Below are 17,128 nucleotides of genomic sequence, written 5' to 3' on the forward strand. Positions count from 1 at the left end.
TGCGGTATTTGATAATGTGGGTAAGTTTTTAATATTATGCAACAAACATTACTGGCTTGTGTTATTACGTTATTAGTGACAATGTAAGGTAATTTTCACATCTGGTAGTGGCAATGGCTCCTTTTTGTGAAGTGGAGTATAAATTGAGGTACACCAATCAGATGGTCATTTTCCCGAATTCCAAACAGCGACACAGATAGAATGGATGATATTTATGTAATCTTAGAAGTAGAATTGAGAGTTGGTTTACCATTTTTGTTCTTGTTTTACCATTTGTCTTAGATTTAGTTTATTATATAGCCTTTGTTAGAAATTATCTTTACTTTAACTATTAAAATAACTGGTAGCTCCCATTACCCGCATGACGGAGCAATTGGAGCCAAATCCTTTTTTTAAATAAATTATATTATAATTAGATTTGTTTAAAAAAATGTCGCATATAACAAAAATATGCATGTAAACCTTCCCATACAAATATTTAAAATTGTTTAAAGGCTAATCGTATGGTTTAAAAAAATATATTTCCTCAAGTGGCTCCCATTCCCCAAATCACCCCTATTGTTGGATATTCGCATTTTAATGGATATTCTTCTGTCGTTGACAGTATTATATCCACTCACGCAGTCATTCAGTTTCGAGAATATAATTAATGCCTTATCCGAGTATTGTGTCTCGGGGTTATTTTGTCCTTATCCGAGTAATAGTCGACAATTCAAACTTTTTGCTGTGGTCAGGCTATGTTCCAGTAGTGACAAACAATAATAAACAATCAGAGGTAAACTCGTAACAGAATTTATATCTTTATTTTTATTTTTGACCAATACAATCCTTCCAATTGCTGGAAATAACGTCAGTAGTACAATTCTTAGCCCATGCAAATTATTACTACGTATTTTACATTAAAATTTTAAAAATGTAATTCAAATTTCATACTTACCTCAAAAATAATCGCGCGACCCTCATATAGTAAAACTCAAACTACAATTTGACATTTTATTGAATATATAAAATTGATAGCAACATTTCCTTGCTTACAGTAATAAAAGACTAAAAAACAAACTTAAACAAAAAGGCTAACTATATAATTTGTTTTTTAGGGTTTCGTTACAAGACTGTAACTTATAAACTCTTCAATATTTACACTGAATTCCTCGAAAAAGCAACTTTTTTATCAATTACGTTTGAATATTGGCTGAAAAGGCATTTTAAAATTTTATGTAATGTCCACACAATATTAATAAACTTGGAAATTCTTAGATGAGACCAGCGTATCGTTCAAAGCAAATTATATGCAGAAAATTATCCGCAAAACTAAGAATATTAAGAGATCAAAATAATATCAATTACTTTTTCAATATTACCACAAAATAATATGTTCGTATTGTTCTGAAGCTATTTTCTTGTAGCATCTTAACGCAATTATTATTTTTCTTGGGAATAAGCCACAATTTGAGTTTAAAATAAGTTTATTGACGTTTCAATTACCACTTCGGAAATCGATTTCAAAATACAAAACATTAATAAAGTAAACAAATTTTGTTTTTGTTACTTGGCGAAAAATTCAAATTAACCATGGAAAGGTACAGAAATATGTTTAGAGCCTTTAAAAACTTCCGCTGAAATGGTCATGATAAAGAACGCAGCAAATAATCATTCGTTACAAGATTGGAAGTAAAACGCAGACGAAATTATTAAAAAAAAAGAAAGACGTTTTAATAACATTTTGATCACTCTCGATCGAGCACCACTCGTGTGTGAGTAATTGAGTACCTAAAACCTTCCATCTTACTCTCGTAATACGGTATATGTTTTTTGAGTTTTAATCAATATGTGTTTGTAGCGTACAAATTCATCTCTCATTTTTTCAAAAATGTTATGATTACTTTTTTATTGTCAACTGATTGCTCAACTGTGCATGAACTGTACTGAGTTACTTGTCCAAACAGTAGATAGAAATTTGGTGGATTTTTAAAGATCCAGGGAAGAACATTGACAAAAAATAAACACTCATGCGCTGCACGCTCATTTTAGCTTTTAGGCAGAATACTCTGTATGAAAATGTTCCTAAAGATCCATTTAATCATTCAAGTTTCCATGTGAATAATTTGATATCCTTCATATCTTTACTCCAGTAAGTACTGCCTGTTTAGCTTTTCTTTAAACAGGTATTACCGAAAATGTTTAATCTTACTCCCGTTATGTGGAACATATAACTATGAACACGTTGTTTACGAAATATCTATTATTTGAACTGTTCCAGAAGTCAATGTTTGTATACAGGGTATAAATTTACAATTTTTACTGTTACAAACACGTCGATTCATTAAGGGATGAAAGTCGATATATTTATTGAAAAATACTCACTGATTTGCCAGATTTGGTTTCCTGTGACTTTCATATATTTCCAAACGTAACAAAGTTGTGGTTAAACAACATTCTCGAACAAATAAACACAGTAGCGTCAATACGCGATTTTGAAGAAGTTTCCGATCTTCAGGAACGAAATCTAGTAATTGGAAATCATCAAACAAAATATATTCGGGTAAAGGAAGACTACATTAAGAAAAAAATGACTTTAAATAAAAAATTCGTTTTATCACTATTGGTCTGACAAAGTTTCACTTTACCGTCATAATATGGTACATCGGTTTTTATCGGATTTTTGTGGCTGTAGAGCCACAAGTTTGTTGACTTTACATTGAGAAAAAACTGATAGAAATGAAAAATCTACACATTCGACATAACAGTAAAAAATTTGCATCTAAGGCATTAGCGGGAAAATAACCTCTACAATATGCATGTTTTTGTCTTGGAAATGTGAAATTTGTGACATAATTTGAAGACGTTTCTGATCTTGAGGCACGAAATATCGTTATTGGTGAAAGTCAAACAAAGATATTGGACAAAAAGATTACATTAAGAAATATAAGAATTTTCATCAAAAAACTTATTTTTTCACTATTAAGCTATAAACTATTAACACTACCTTCGTAATATGGTATATCCGGCCTTTATCGCTGAATAATTTTCATATTACATTCGTTAAAACATCATATATCGGTTTTTATCGAATTTTTGTTCTTCTGGTCACGTTTTTTACTAAAGTTATAATATGAACTGATCCAGAAGTCAAAAGTTGTGTCCAGTTTATATATTCAGTTCTCACTCTGGTAATATCAGAAAAACGTCGAATAAAATATATCGGACTAAAGCAATTAAGAAATAATTTGAACTTTCTAAAACAGAACTTAATATGGTATATATGGCTTTTATCGCTAAAATATTTTGACGATTTTTACTGATGTGGACGTTTTTTATTACATAATGTAATGTCAATGTAATACATAATGTCCAAATGTGAAAGTTTGTGTCTAGGGTATAGATTTCGGTCTCATCCTGGTAATATTTTTGTACTACCCTTTTATTACCTATTGACGGTCCGCACACAATTAGTCTTCGAGTTTCTCGGGAATAAAATACCTTTCGGAGACTTTCTGAGTTTGTCTCTTCCTCCATTGATAAATGGGGGAAGCTTGGGAATGGTTAGACTAGGTTCTAAGAGATTCAATATTGTTTCGCTTACTTCTACCGTTCGAGACAACTGATCTAGACGAATTCTCGAATAACCTAACAATGTAAATGAACCTAAAGTATTACCAGTAGTATTTAAAAAGTAAATGAAATTGATGCCGATACTCCACGACAAAAAGTCTTCAAAATAGGCCGTAAGAGAGAACGACGCTCGCTGATCTCATCTAAAAACTTGCCTTAAAGCACCTTTAATGAAAATTGTAGTAATCGGATTGAAATGTTTCAATATTAACATTATAAAGACACCACACAACTGCTGAGTGATATCAAAGAGTTTGTTAAAGTGAAGACATATGGAAAACGTCGTTTTAAATAAAATATATAACTTCTTTTCAGCATATGGTCTATATCTTTCTTGTTAAAGAGGTGAAGACACCGATTATGTTGCCGTACCGTCCAAATACCAAAAACAAGATTAAAAATGTGTTATTTTCTGTGCTTCCTTCGAATTAGTTTATTCTGTGCTTCCATAAACGGGTACAGGGATAACTCCTTACAAAACCATTGCAATTAAACATAGTTTTTTCTTTGGAAGACTCATTTGGATTCCTATTAAGGCGTAGAATAAGCGTTACACAAATTCTAACCCTCCAAGATATATTTTCCACGGAAACCGACCCACCACAATGTAAATTTTGAAGAATGATAGATCATTTTGAAACCGTCCCGCGATAGTTTTCAAACCAGCATCCGGCAATTAAGAAATTGGTCAATTTGGAAACAATTTTAAAATTGGCCGTCGACAATTTTGAAATATGCCTTCAACAAATTTAAAATGACCCACTACAATGTTGAAATCGGCCGATGACAATTTTGAAGTAAAATTAATATTTTCCAGTAAAAAGTGGCTTTAAATCAAGGCATTTTTATAGTTTTTTGTCCACATTGTACATTTCAATAAAAAATAAATGTTTCTTTATCATTCTTCTTCTCTTATTCTCCTCATGCGCTTTCAAACAGTGTTTGACTATCTAGACATTCCTTCATTTCCTCTATTTTACAGTTTTCGCCACTTTTTTCCAGGTATTTTCTGCAGATTTATTTTAATATATTTAATTTTATCATTGTTTTGATCATCATTTTCATTTATCACTATAATAGTCCTTTCCAACTATAACAGTGCTGCTCAACAACTAGAAGTACTTCTTTAAAATGACTTTTCCTTATCTACATTTCATTTATAGTATTTTTCAAAAAAGAGTACCACTTTTTCAACCGTTAGTGATATTTTACCACCGTTAGTAATGATTTTCAACTGTTTTTAACACTTCTCAACCAATAGTCAGTTTTTCAACCGCTACTTTTAAGGCGATTGTAATGATTTTCAATATCTAACCGCACTTTTTCAACCAATAGTAACATTTTTCAGCATCATGTAGTATTTTTCAACTGCTAATGACATTTTTTCAAAACTTGTTCATTGTTTTGATCATAATTCTCATTGCCATTTATCAAGTAGTCCTTTACAACTATAATATTGCTGCTCAAAAGTTGGTAGTACTTCTTCAAAGTGACTTTTCCTTATCTACTTTTCATTTACAGTACTTGTTCAAAACATAGTACCACTTTTTTAACTGCTATTGATATTTTCTCCACGTTAGTAATAATTTTCGACTGTTTTCAACACTTCTCGACCAATAGTACCAGTTTTTCAACTATTAGAAGTACTTGATAATGATTTTCAATATATAACAGTACGTTTTCAATCACCAGTAACGTTTTTCAGCAGGATATACTATTTTTCAATCACTAGTAACATTTTTTAAAATACTAGTCAACATCTTCCTCCCCTTAGGTTAAATTCTTCAAGCACGAATAGTACCTTTCAATGCGCTATCGTTATTTTTAATTGTTTCGACTGTTTTTTGTATCTTTCAAACCAAACACTATTTTAACCGCTTTTAGCACTTTCGTACAATTTTTTATTATTTTCCAAGTGCTGTTAGTACTTTTGAAAACATAGTTCACTTTTACAACTGTAAGTTGTACCTTTCAACCCTTAATAATGATTTTGAACAGGTTATAAGACTTTTCAACCCTTATATCAGTTTTGTTAATAGCGAGTAACGATTTCTAATAACAAACAGTATGTTTTCAATCACTAGTAACATTTTTCAATAGCATCTAATATTTTCCTACATGTAGTAGTATTTTTCAACCACTAATGGCACTTTTTTAGATTATTGACATTTTTCCACTGTTAGTAGAATTCTTAAAGTACTAATAGGACTTTTCAACCGTTTGTTATATTTTTCAATCAGCTAGCAGTATTGTTCAACGGCTACTAACACTATTTCAACCGCATGTAATACTTTTCAACTACTTGTAGTATTTTAGGCTCCGGTAGTACTCTTCAATCGCTATTGATACTTGTTGAACGGCTAGTAACGTTTTTTAACAGCATCTAGTATTTCTCACCCATTAGTACTATTTTTCAATCGTTGGTAGTACTTTTCAACAGCTGGTTAGTATCGTTTAACCGCTGATGGTACTTTTGGACCGCAGGTGTTGCTTTTTAATGGCTAGATTATAGTAAATCACAGGAAACAAGAAAAATATAGCCGTAACCCCATCTTTTAACATCACATTGTAACAAATTCGAATTTTTCATATGGCTCCAACTTAGAAACGGAAATGAAATAGTTCCTTCGAAATATCAAGCAAACTTAAAAAAACTCCAATGCTCAATGATAATATATACACAATAAAAATTATAATTAAACCAATTTACCAAGATAAATATAATAATTACAAATTTCAGGATTAGTTACAACTTGTTGAAGCACCTCAGTAGTAAAACAGTAGTTTTTAAACGCGTAAAAAATGAAAAAGAAAAAACGAAACGGGTCTCAACAACTTTTTTTTTGACCGGCAGAACTTTTGTGTGGTGTTCACTAAATGTCGATAGGTTTGTTTTGATGTATACAATTGAAAAATGTCCATTAGTTTTCAGTTCGTGTTTCAATTGGGATGAAATATACTTTTATGGATCTATGACAGTCTCTCTTTCACGACACTACAGCCGCTCTACTCCACCAGTTTCAGGACCTTTCCAATGGCAATTGTCCTATCTGGAAGAAAAATGAAATATTTACTATATAGAAAAATCGTCCTTTTTTGAGAGTGCTTATAAACAATTACATACAATTATAATTGATGATAAATGGTTGCAACTGACGTAATAAAACTATAACGTGGAAAATCGGTGTTAACACATTCGTTGTTTTGCAATACAAGTAAATAAAGAAAAATCAAAGACATAAAAAAAAGAAATAAAAGAAGATATGAAGGAGTTCAAATACAGATTAAACGCGAAATACAGAAAATGTAAGATACAAAATAAATTAAAGCAAAAATTCCTTATGACTAAACGAGCGGTACCGCAGTTAATATTGAACAAAAAAATCAAGCCATACAAGAACACATACATATAACTAAAAAATGCCAAGTATTTGTACGGTAAAGAATGGGAAACATTTTTTAAAACAATATTTAATAAAAGATGTACTCACTTTCATCTCGTAACGTAAATCTTCCCATCTGAGGCATCGACTTAAATGGTTCTAAGCAAATAACACCGGCGCATTCAATTCTCATAATAGCTACTTGATCTTGCTTCACGAACCTTGGACGAGTTTTACTTTTTTCACCAGTTTTTTTATCTACCAAACAAATTAAGGCCTGAAACAATATAATAATTAGGAAATTAACAAACGCTCAACAAAAAGTCATAAATACGCAGTGTTGCCAACAAACTAATGTTTCAGACGGTGAAAACTAGAACAACGTTATTTTAATGTCAAGATAGAGTTGAGTTATACTGTCCCTATTTATGATTAGGTTCAGCGGTATTGGCTCGGGATCAATACTCAGACTACCGATTAAAATTTGCGTCGTTCATTCAACCGAGTTTCAAAAGAGGAATACACCAGAAACTTGTTAAAATAATATTTTTACACAGGGAACACTCAAACCAAATAATGTATAAATGTGTCTTAAAAATCTTAAGGAACCGTTTTTTCAGTTCAATCCTTTATTGCTCAACCATTTACTCTCCAAATTACCACTTTTAATTACCGAAATCAAATAGATTTGCGTAACCGCATACTATGTGCAACAAACGGGTACGCAAATAGCTAACGCGTCGGTTTTAAGTTGATTTTGAGACGACAATTAGGACATTTAAAGGCATTGTGCCGCTAAAAAATCAAAAAAGCTTGACTAAATCAATAATTTTTATGATTCAATTCAGTGATACTGATTTCCAACTAAAAATTAATTCCTCCAAATATTTTTTTATCCAGTTCACTCCAATGTAACGATCATTCGACACATCTTAATTATTTTTTGTCTCCGTAGTTTTTGGGTAATTTTTGAAACCTATAAAATGTAATTTTCATGTTTTTTTTATTTAAACTGTATTACCATAAGACCCGTAACTTGACAAAAAAAATTAATAATAATGTTTTTAAAGAGAAAAAATTGTTAGTTTAACTTCAGTTCCTTTCAGTTCTATCTTGGGAGGTCTAAAAGCACACAAACTAATTTAGCTGTCATTTTTGTAAAAGGGCCATATATTTCTTTGGATGATTCGGATCAATGGCAATAATTGACATCTGGAACAGTTCCTTCATTTTACCTAATGAATCTTGCATTCGAAATTAACAGTATAATTCACTGAATTAAATATATTCATACCAACGCACCCTATGTGCAATAGATACGCAAATCTGTAGACCATTTTGGTTATAAGATGACTTTTGAGAGGATAATTTCTACAATGAAGACATTATGAAGAAAAATTAACATTTAAAATAATTATAACTGATCCAGCCGCCGAAAAAATGAAGAGTTTCTATGCATCGATACTTTTTAGGATTCAATTCATTTGGTAATGAATCCCAACTCAAAAATGATACTTTAAATTGTCCTTTTATCAAGTTCGCCCACCAGGTGTTCAGCTATCTCTTCCCTCTCCTCACACCTGGGACACATTGCTGATTGGCTGAGCCCACAGATGTTTCGATATCTCGCGAGGTTAGCGTGACGTGTGAGAATCTGTAGTACCTCCCGAATTCCATCTCTACTCAAATGAGTTCATTGGTTTCCTAACAAGACTGAGCTAACGGCCTGCTTGATCTGCAGATGTTGATAATCTCACTCCATCTTGCCTGTTGTTGATCCAGGGACCACTTCCGTATATCAATTTTACATTTCTGATACTGGATGAAAGGGTTCTGGTCTGAAACACACCTAAGCTGTATCTTCCTTAGCTGCTACGTCAGACGCCTCTTTCGGAATGCCCAGGCACCCATCTAACAGCAAAAAACGCTTACTTGAAGTTATTGAAACGTTACACAAAAATAACGAATCATTCAACGCAACTATAGTTGCTTTTTGTTACATTCGTTCAAAATACCTTTTTTCCATCTAAAAAGCGTTTCTAATGTTTCTTCTTCTACTTTTAACTCTTATTGCTCATATTTTGGAAATACCTAAGACAAAGTCATTCAAACGATAAGATCATGTAAAAAAATCTACTTACTTTAACGGTGACCTCCTCTGCCGCGCAATGGATGTGCATCACCGCACTGTATCCCGCGCATATGATAGATCTGTGTTCTAAAATAACCAATTGAGCATCGAAGATTCGTCCTGTGTGAATCGGATTGACGGAATCGCAAAGAACGAATCCCGGACTGACGTCTTCCTCTTCTATGCCTTTCACTTTTATTTTCACGTTTTCTCCGGGCACCACTCGACTTACCTCATCGTCGTCCGAAAGTAACATATCGACCGTTACGGGCGTCTAGAGAACACAAAAATAGAATTTAGTTTACAAAAAATTGTGTCTATAAATCAACAACGTTATGCTTCATAGATAGAATTTTTCACATTTTAATGTGTTAAAGTGCTTAATTTTAGCATTACATTTAATTGATAGAAATCCCAGTATGAGACAAACTTTATACAGGAATAAAAATTCATTTTCCACTAATATGACGACAACTTTTTACATTACCCTCGTAACTGATTCGGTTTCGAAAATATTCAACAATATCTTTCAGAATCACACTTCCGTTATAAAATCCAGCTATTAGGGGAACTTTATTAAGGAATAAAAATTTATTTTCCACTAATACCACAACAACTTTTTACATTACCCCTGTAACTGATTCAGTTTCGAATATATTCAACAATATCTTTCAGAATCACACTTCAGTTACGAAATCCTGCTATTAGCGGAACTTTATACGGAATAAAGCCATCTGTTTCATAACAATCCAATAACTTTTTATATTGCCCCCCTACATTAAATCTAATTGATAGAATCCAACTATTAGACGAATACTATCAAGGAATCCAGCTATGAGAAGAACATTATAAAGGAATAAAACCACATTTATCACAACACACCAATAACTTTTTACATTACACTCATAATGACTTCTGTTTTAAATATATCTACTAAAATCCTTCATAATCCATTTCATTGATATAATTTTGGTATTAGAAAATTGTTATAAACAAATAAAAACCAGTTTTTCTCTAATATGCCGAGAACTTTTTACCTTATCCCCTAAATGCTTCTGTATTCCATATACTTATCCAATAAAATATTTCAACAACACACTTCATTTACGAAACCCAGCTATTAGAGAAACATTACACAGAACAAGGCCATATTTTCCATAATACACCTATAACTTCTTATGTTACCCTTGTAAGTGTACCCTCCCATTCTGAACATATCCAACAAAATATTAAATTAATAGAATCCCTATTTTAGAGCAACTTTATACATAAATAAAACCAACATTGCTACTACTACATTGAGAACTGTTTATCTTGTCCTTGTAACCAGTTCCGTTTTGTAACTGTTAAGAGGGTAAGTTCGAAAGTATAACGAGGTAAATTCGAAATTATAACGAGGTAAAGTCGAAATTATAACGACAGTGATAAAGGGACAACATAAAAATTAAGAAAGTTAAATAAAAATCAGAATAATAAACTTACCCTATTAGGCATTATGAGCATCGTCTGTCCTTTCTTGCACTCTCCAGATTCAACTTTACCCATAAGAACAGTGCCCATATCTTTGTATTTGTCCACAATGGGCATTATAAAAGGTCCGTCCGCTTTTCTACACAAAGACGGCAAACTATCTATAAAAGGTATAAATGCTTCTCCTCTGTACCAGGTACAGATCGATTCGTCTACTTTTTCTTTCAAACCTTGACCCGTTTGGCCGGAACAGGGTAGGAAATATAAATCTTTGTTTAATATAAAACCTAGTTTCTTAAGATAAGGGAGTATTTTGTCTTTGCACTCGTTGTACCTGGAAAGAAAGAAGGTGCAAAATAACATTCATATAATCACATTATAATGTCCTTAAGCCATCACTCTGTATATTGCTATTTGTAATAATACTTAACTAGTTAGTCTCGACCGGTTCCGGAGATAAAGAGAGACTTTATCAGCAATCTATTATATATCTAATTTATGGTAATAGCAAACTCTCACTTACCTAGCTTCATCCCAATTAACAGTAGGATCGTCCATTTTGTTTACCAGCACCACAAGGTATTTCACGCCGGCTGTTTTGGCTAACATGGCGTGTTCTCTCGTTTGGCCGCCTCTGTCGAATCCTGTTTCGAATTCACCTTTTCTAGCGGAAATAACTAGCACTGCTAAGTCGGCCTGAGCGGCTCCGCCGATCATGTTCGGAACGAAACTCTTGTGTCCAGGAGCGTCCAAAATGGTGAAATGTTTCTTCTCTGTTTCAAAAAAGGCACGACCAACTTCGACGGTTTTTCCTTTGTCTCGTTCTGGAAACGAAAATTTAAAAATGGTATTGGCGGTTATACATGAAAATCAAATAACTTTTTGAGTTGTCCATAAAAAATGGTCCAATAGAAAACATTCTTACCTTCTTGATTCGTATCCAATGCCCAACTCAAATACCAACTCTCCCTACTTTTCTCCCTAGCTTCCCTTTCATACTTTTCTAAAGTTCTCTTATCTACCATCCCCGTCAAAGCCATAATCTGTCCACCAATGGTACTTTTACCAGCATCTACATGACCAATGAACACCACGTTAACATGTTCTTTCTTTTCTTCCTCTGGTTTCTCTTTTACTGTTGTTTTCTTTTTAATCTTTATGGGAGCTTCCTCCGAGGAGGGTTCTTCGTCTTCATCACCTTCAGGAGTAGTAGCAGGAGGAGCTGAAGCAGAAGTGCTGTCTTCATCTGCCACATCCTCCCAGGTGCCACCTTCGCCGCCAGGGGACGCGTCTCCGTCTGCGGGAGGGATGGGTGGTGGTTCCTTGACTTCCACGCGTTCTGTAGATTCATCAGGAACGTTTCCTGTAAGGGTACAATGTTCAGAATGTTTTAATACTGAAAAACCAAATTATATTGTAAACAGTAATATAGCAGTTGAGTACACAAACATCACAAATGTTTTACGAGTACAGACAGCATCAGAAATTCTATCTCATTTTGAAATATGTTAATAGTGTGCCAAAGTTAATACAAAAAAAAATAGACATATCTACCACATTCAAAGCCCCCTCAGTCGAGACTTCAAAGTGCTGGTGTATTTTCAGAATGTCAGAGGGTTACATATAAAACTTCAACTACTGTTTGAAAATATTTCATACTCACAATATAATATTTTAGTTTTTAATGAAACATGGTTAACAGATGATATAAAGAGCGCTGACTGCAAATGTTTGACTACAACAGACTCAAAATATCAAACATCTGTTTGTCAAGATTGAGATTGGCCACATCAACAAGTTTATCTTTACAGCTGTCTACTTTCCACCACATAGTATTATTGAGAAGTATGTCGAATTTGCAGAAAATGTAGATAATCTAGCTGAAAAGTTTCCAGAATATAAGGTATGTATCCTGGGAGATTTTAATCTTCCCAATTGTCAGAGGTCCATTGATGGATTGTCTTCTGTGGCTACTCCATTACCAGGAACCTCACCGAATGAAGTTGATTCCATTCAATTCTTCTCATTTTTATGTTCCTTTCATAATCTGTATCAAGTAAACACTGTTAAAAATGAAAACAACTCCTTATTAGATCTAGTCCTGTTCCAAGATGAAGAGGTTGAGGTATCTAGAGCTGAGAGTCCCTAGTCCTAGAGGATAGGCATCATCCTCCACTCTCATTTGGGTTTAAATGTGAATCTCAATATTTCAAAGAGTCATGATTGATTGGAGATGGCTTTTATAAAGACTTTGGCTTAATGAGTGTACGGGGAGTAACAAACTTTCTTTCAAAATTTAACTGGGATGATTTGTTTAAAGATAAAAGTCTTGATGATATGATCAACATGTTTTATGATGTTATTTACCTTGTAATTGATATTTTTGTTCCCCTGAAAAAGTATTCAGCAAAAAAGTTTCCTGTCTGGTTTTCTCAAATCAAAAAGAAGAAAATGCATAAAAAATATCTAAAATCTCAATTATTTGCTGACTATGAGTTTTCTTTATTATGAGGTAGCTGTAAATAACTGAAAGAACAATGCCATCTTGATTATGTTGCTCTAACTGAATCCTGTCTGAAAGATAATGTTAATAATTTCTGGAAATTTGTTAACAGTAAAAAAAAACAGGAATAATATTCCTTCTGTTATGCACTATAATATTTCTGGCTCTTCTAGCATGGAGATTGTCAATTTACTTGCTGAATACTTTTCCAAAACTTTTGATAACTGAAATTTTTCACTTGCTCTAGAAGACAACTGTCCATTACCATTTTTGTTCCTATAGATTATTTACAAGAGATTCCTATAATCTCAGCTGGGATGTGTACCAAGAAGCTTACATTCATACATAAGGATTCATACAGTCCTCTTAGTCAAAAAGGTTTGAAAACAACATTATAAAGACATACTAAGGTGAACTAACAATGGAAGGAAGTATTTACAAGACCTATATCATTTTTTTATCACATCTATTTGATAAGTACTTACAGAAATTTGTAAATAAAATATATAAATCCTTTATATGTATTTTTACACTCTTAAAAAGATATCTTTGTTGCAATATTGATAACACAAAGTGGTTTGAACCAGATGCAAATAAACAAGAATGTAAAAGTTACATGAATATATAGGATGTTTTTAGCTTTAGTATAGCAGCTTTCATAGTTACATAAAATCAAAAATAAAAATGTTAACGATGAAGGCAGCAAAAAAGATGAAAAAGCATCTACTCTGAACAAACTGCGATTCTGTTGTGATCTTTGTTGCAATATTGATAAAATGAAGTGATTTAAAGCAGATGAAAATTAGCAGGAATCCAAACGTCACATGAATGATTAACATGTTTTTTAATTGTAGAATGTTTCAAAGTAAAATAAGTAAAATTTTTAGTAAACAATGATAGTGAGATATTTCAATTACCTAGGGCGTCTTTATTTTTGAGAGATAGATCACTCTGTTATAAGAATGTGACAGCTGGGAAATAACTCTAGAATTCAAGCTAGAAAAATGAAATTTCTTAAATATGTGGAAGTCATTACAAAACTTAATAAACAAATACATAAAACATGAATACTGAACATAATTGAAACTACCAAGAGACAATTATATAACTTTCAGAAAAAGAGCAACTTGAGTTATTGTCAAAACTCTTTAACAATGTGTACAAGATAGTCAGAATTCCACAATATTAGCTGACTTCTGATTTTGACTATTCTTCTAACATCATGTTTATTTTATTATATTTCTTATTATTTTTATTCTTAATTTTATTTTTGGTATTGTTTTTATTACCATTTCAAATTAAGTAAGACTGATTATTAAATGATGAACTAAAAAGTATTTAAAGCTTTAGTCAGTGTAAAAATACATTTTTTATGAAATAAAAGGAAATACCATAGGAATCATGACTTAATTTATTGTTTAAATTAGAAATAGCATCCACATATTATGCATTGCTCCTTTCGTATTTTAAGTAAATAGAACCAGTAACTATAGTGAAAAATAGTATGTTTTTTTGTCAAAAAACTTGCATTTTCTGTGTCAGGAGACATAGCTATCTAGCACTTACTTAAATAGCTGTTACAATGGAGGTCTAATTATTAAGGATTGAATTAGCAACCTTAAATGTAATAACTTCTTTCCAAAACATAATTAATAGCAGCTGATTTTGATATAAGGTATCAACAATTGGAAGATTCCACAAAAAGTACTAAATGATCAGATGTTCATCCATATGGTACAAATGCCATGTCTTGAGCAAACAATGGAAAAATAAAGAACATTGTACTTCATTAGCAATAAAACTTTTCCTAATACTATTCAATTTATTTCAAAATCTTGATACCCCAACAAACTTTTAGAAAAAAATATACCTACCACTAATTTGTATTGTTCTACTTAGTGCTGCAGCATATAAATGTTTGCACAAGCTAAGTCTCATAATGAGAAACTGGGTAGTAATATACCAAAAGAATTTTCAAGATTTTTTGGTTTAAAAGTAATTATTTCACAATTTATATTTAGATCACTTCCAGTATAGATGTTTGAACTTACTGCTAAAACCAGATATATCTGGTTATCAGGTATTGGTAATGTTATTTTGATACAATCTTGTACACTCCCTAATTAGAAAACGTTATTAAATGATTCTTTTAATTGTACTTTTTACGAAAGGTAATAAAAAGTCATGGGACTTTCCAACAGTAAGTAATTGGCCTCAGTAACAAAAATAATAACTGTGTATTTATATAATATATTCTATATTAGGCTCATACTATAGAGCTAAAGGAAATTAAACTAATAAAGTCAATTATAAGTAAGGAAAGCCGAAATTTAGGTGGGAACCAGGTATCAGAGGGGGGTGTATAACCTAAATATGATTAGTATTATGTGACTTACCATTTATAAGATTATGTTGCGGTGAACTATTAGATCCTTGGGAATTTGTCGGAGAAGAGACTTCAACTACTTCTGGAGCTTTTGAAAAGGAAAATGAAGGCACAAATTCGACAGCATTAACGTTCAACGTGGAAAACTGAGCTGTCACATCTGCAGTATGTTGTGGCGAATTATTTGTCGATGTAGAATCGGCTTGAGATTCCCAACTGTCGGGGGCTGTATTATTTGACATATTGTGCACTTAGTTTCAATAAATTACTAAAGAGTTAATAAAAAAATCTACCATAAACTCAACGCTGCTGCAAATCTTCGCACCGCGTGCGTTCTTCCACTTACCACCGATCTCTCACAATGGCCGAATGTCATATGTCAACAGTGTCATTTTGAATCGCTACCAGTTAAGAACGTTAGAAAATCGAAATCACTAAGTCACTAAAAATAACATTTTTTATTTTCACATTTTTAAATCTTCATATTTTTTGTCAATTAACAGTAGTTTAGAAATTTCACGATAAGACATTTATTTAAAATGAGTTTGTATTTCCCGCCTTCTTTTTTTTTCCTTTTAAAAGTAAGTGCATTTGCGTAATTTTACGTGTAACAATTAAAGAATATATTTTTTAATAATTTCTCAAATACAAATACATGAACATTTGTAATATTGCAATTAGAAATTTATTCTGTTTTGATTGTGTATTACCTTATTTATCAATTACACAAATCCATTTGTAATATTTCTTGTGTTCTGATAATGACTCTAATTTAAAATATTTTTTACTTTTAATATTTTTAGATAAGATGTTCGTGATAATCACATTATTTAGGATATTTTGCATCTATTTATGACCTTTATGACTGATTTTTCATACCATCTTTCTATCAGTTAACCCTAGAGTCCAGCACAGATCAGAGGTAATGTAAGTCGACAAAATCTCACCAGCTCCGGGGGTCATGTTAGATGCCCCTATTTTTAGTTTTTCTTCCTTCGTCCTTCCAGTGGTTTTCTGTGGCCAAACAATGTTTTTTAACAACTTTTTATGTAAGTAGTAAAAAACCAAAGTGTTCTTTCTATACATTTAAATTTCAACTTACGTGTTTTTAACATTGGTATTTTTACTCTCTCTTTTAGTAAACTGATGATGGAATGATTCAATTCCGAAAAGATCTTCTTTAAAATAAAAGTTTTAAGCTTTTAATAAGCATTTTTTATACCTTGATACACACGAACACCACATGCTTTGTATAAATAATCAACTTTGTTCAAAATCAGCTCAGCTTTGAAAATTTTTTTCTACGCCGTACAGATTCTTGGAAAATCATCGATGTTTTCCTACGTGTCGGGGTTTTAGGGGGAAGCCGGGCGTTAGGAGTGGCAAACTTTTTTGCAGCTTTTTTGTGCTTCCAAAATTGACATTCTCATCAAAATTAAGTTGTTTGTCTCGTTTTTAGAGACAAAATCTTCAACGACTATACTATACGTAAAAAGTAATTAATTAAGGTATTTTGTGAACAATTTCCGAAGTGGAAGTCGAAAGGTCAAAATAAACGTATTTTCAACTGAAATTGGTTAGGTCAACTCCCAGTAAAGATGGTACATAACTTTAAGATCACTTCTCACATAGCCTAATTTTTT

At 32.1% G+C, this 17,128-nt stretch overlaps 1 protein-coding gene across 1 annotated transcript; it reads right to left on the reverse strand.

Annotated features, from left to right (window-relative positions):
- Window positions 1-979: 979 nt before the first annotated feature.
- On the reverse strand, window positions 980-15,857 carry eRF3 (eukaryotic translation release factor 3). The gene is made up of 7 exons (XM_072538426.1): window positions 15,496-15,857; window positions 11,522-11,959; window positions 11,120-11,420; window positions 10,609-10,930; window positions 9,137-9,400; window positions 7,104-7,272; window positions 980-6,662 (listed from the first exon to the last, which is right to left on the reverse strand). Exons 1-7 carry the CDS (start codon window positions 15,725-15,727, stop codon window positions 6,619-6,621), a joined length of 1,770 nt encoding a protein of 589 aa, XP_072394527.1. The 5' UTR covers window positions 15,728-15,857; the 3' UTR covers window positions 980-6,618.
- Window positions 15,858-17,128: the final 1,271 nt, after the last annotated feature.

Source organism: Diabrotica undecimpunctata, chromosome 7 (genome assembly GCF_040954645.1).
Source record: "Diabrotica undecimpunctata isolate CICGRU chromosome 7, icDiaUnde3, whole genome shotgun sequence".
Taxonomy (NCBI): domain Eukaryota; kingdom Metazoa; phylum Arthropoda; class Insecta; order Coleoptera; family Chrysomelidae; genus Diabrotica; species Diabrotica undecimpunctata.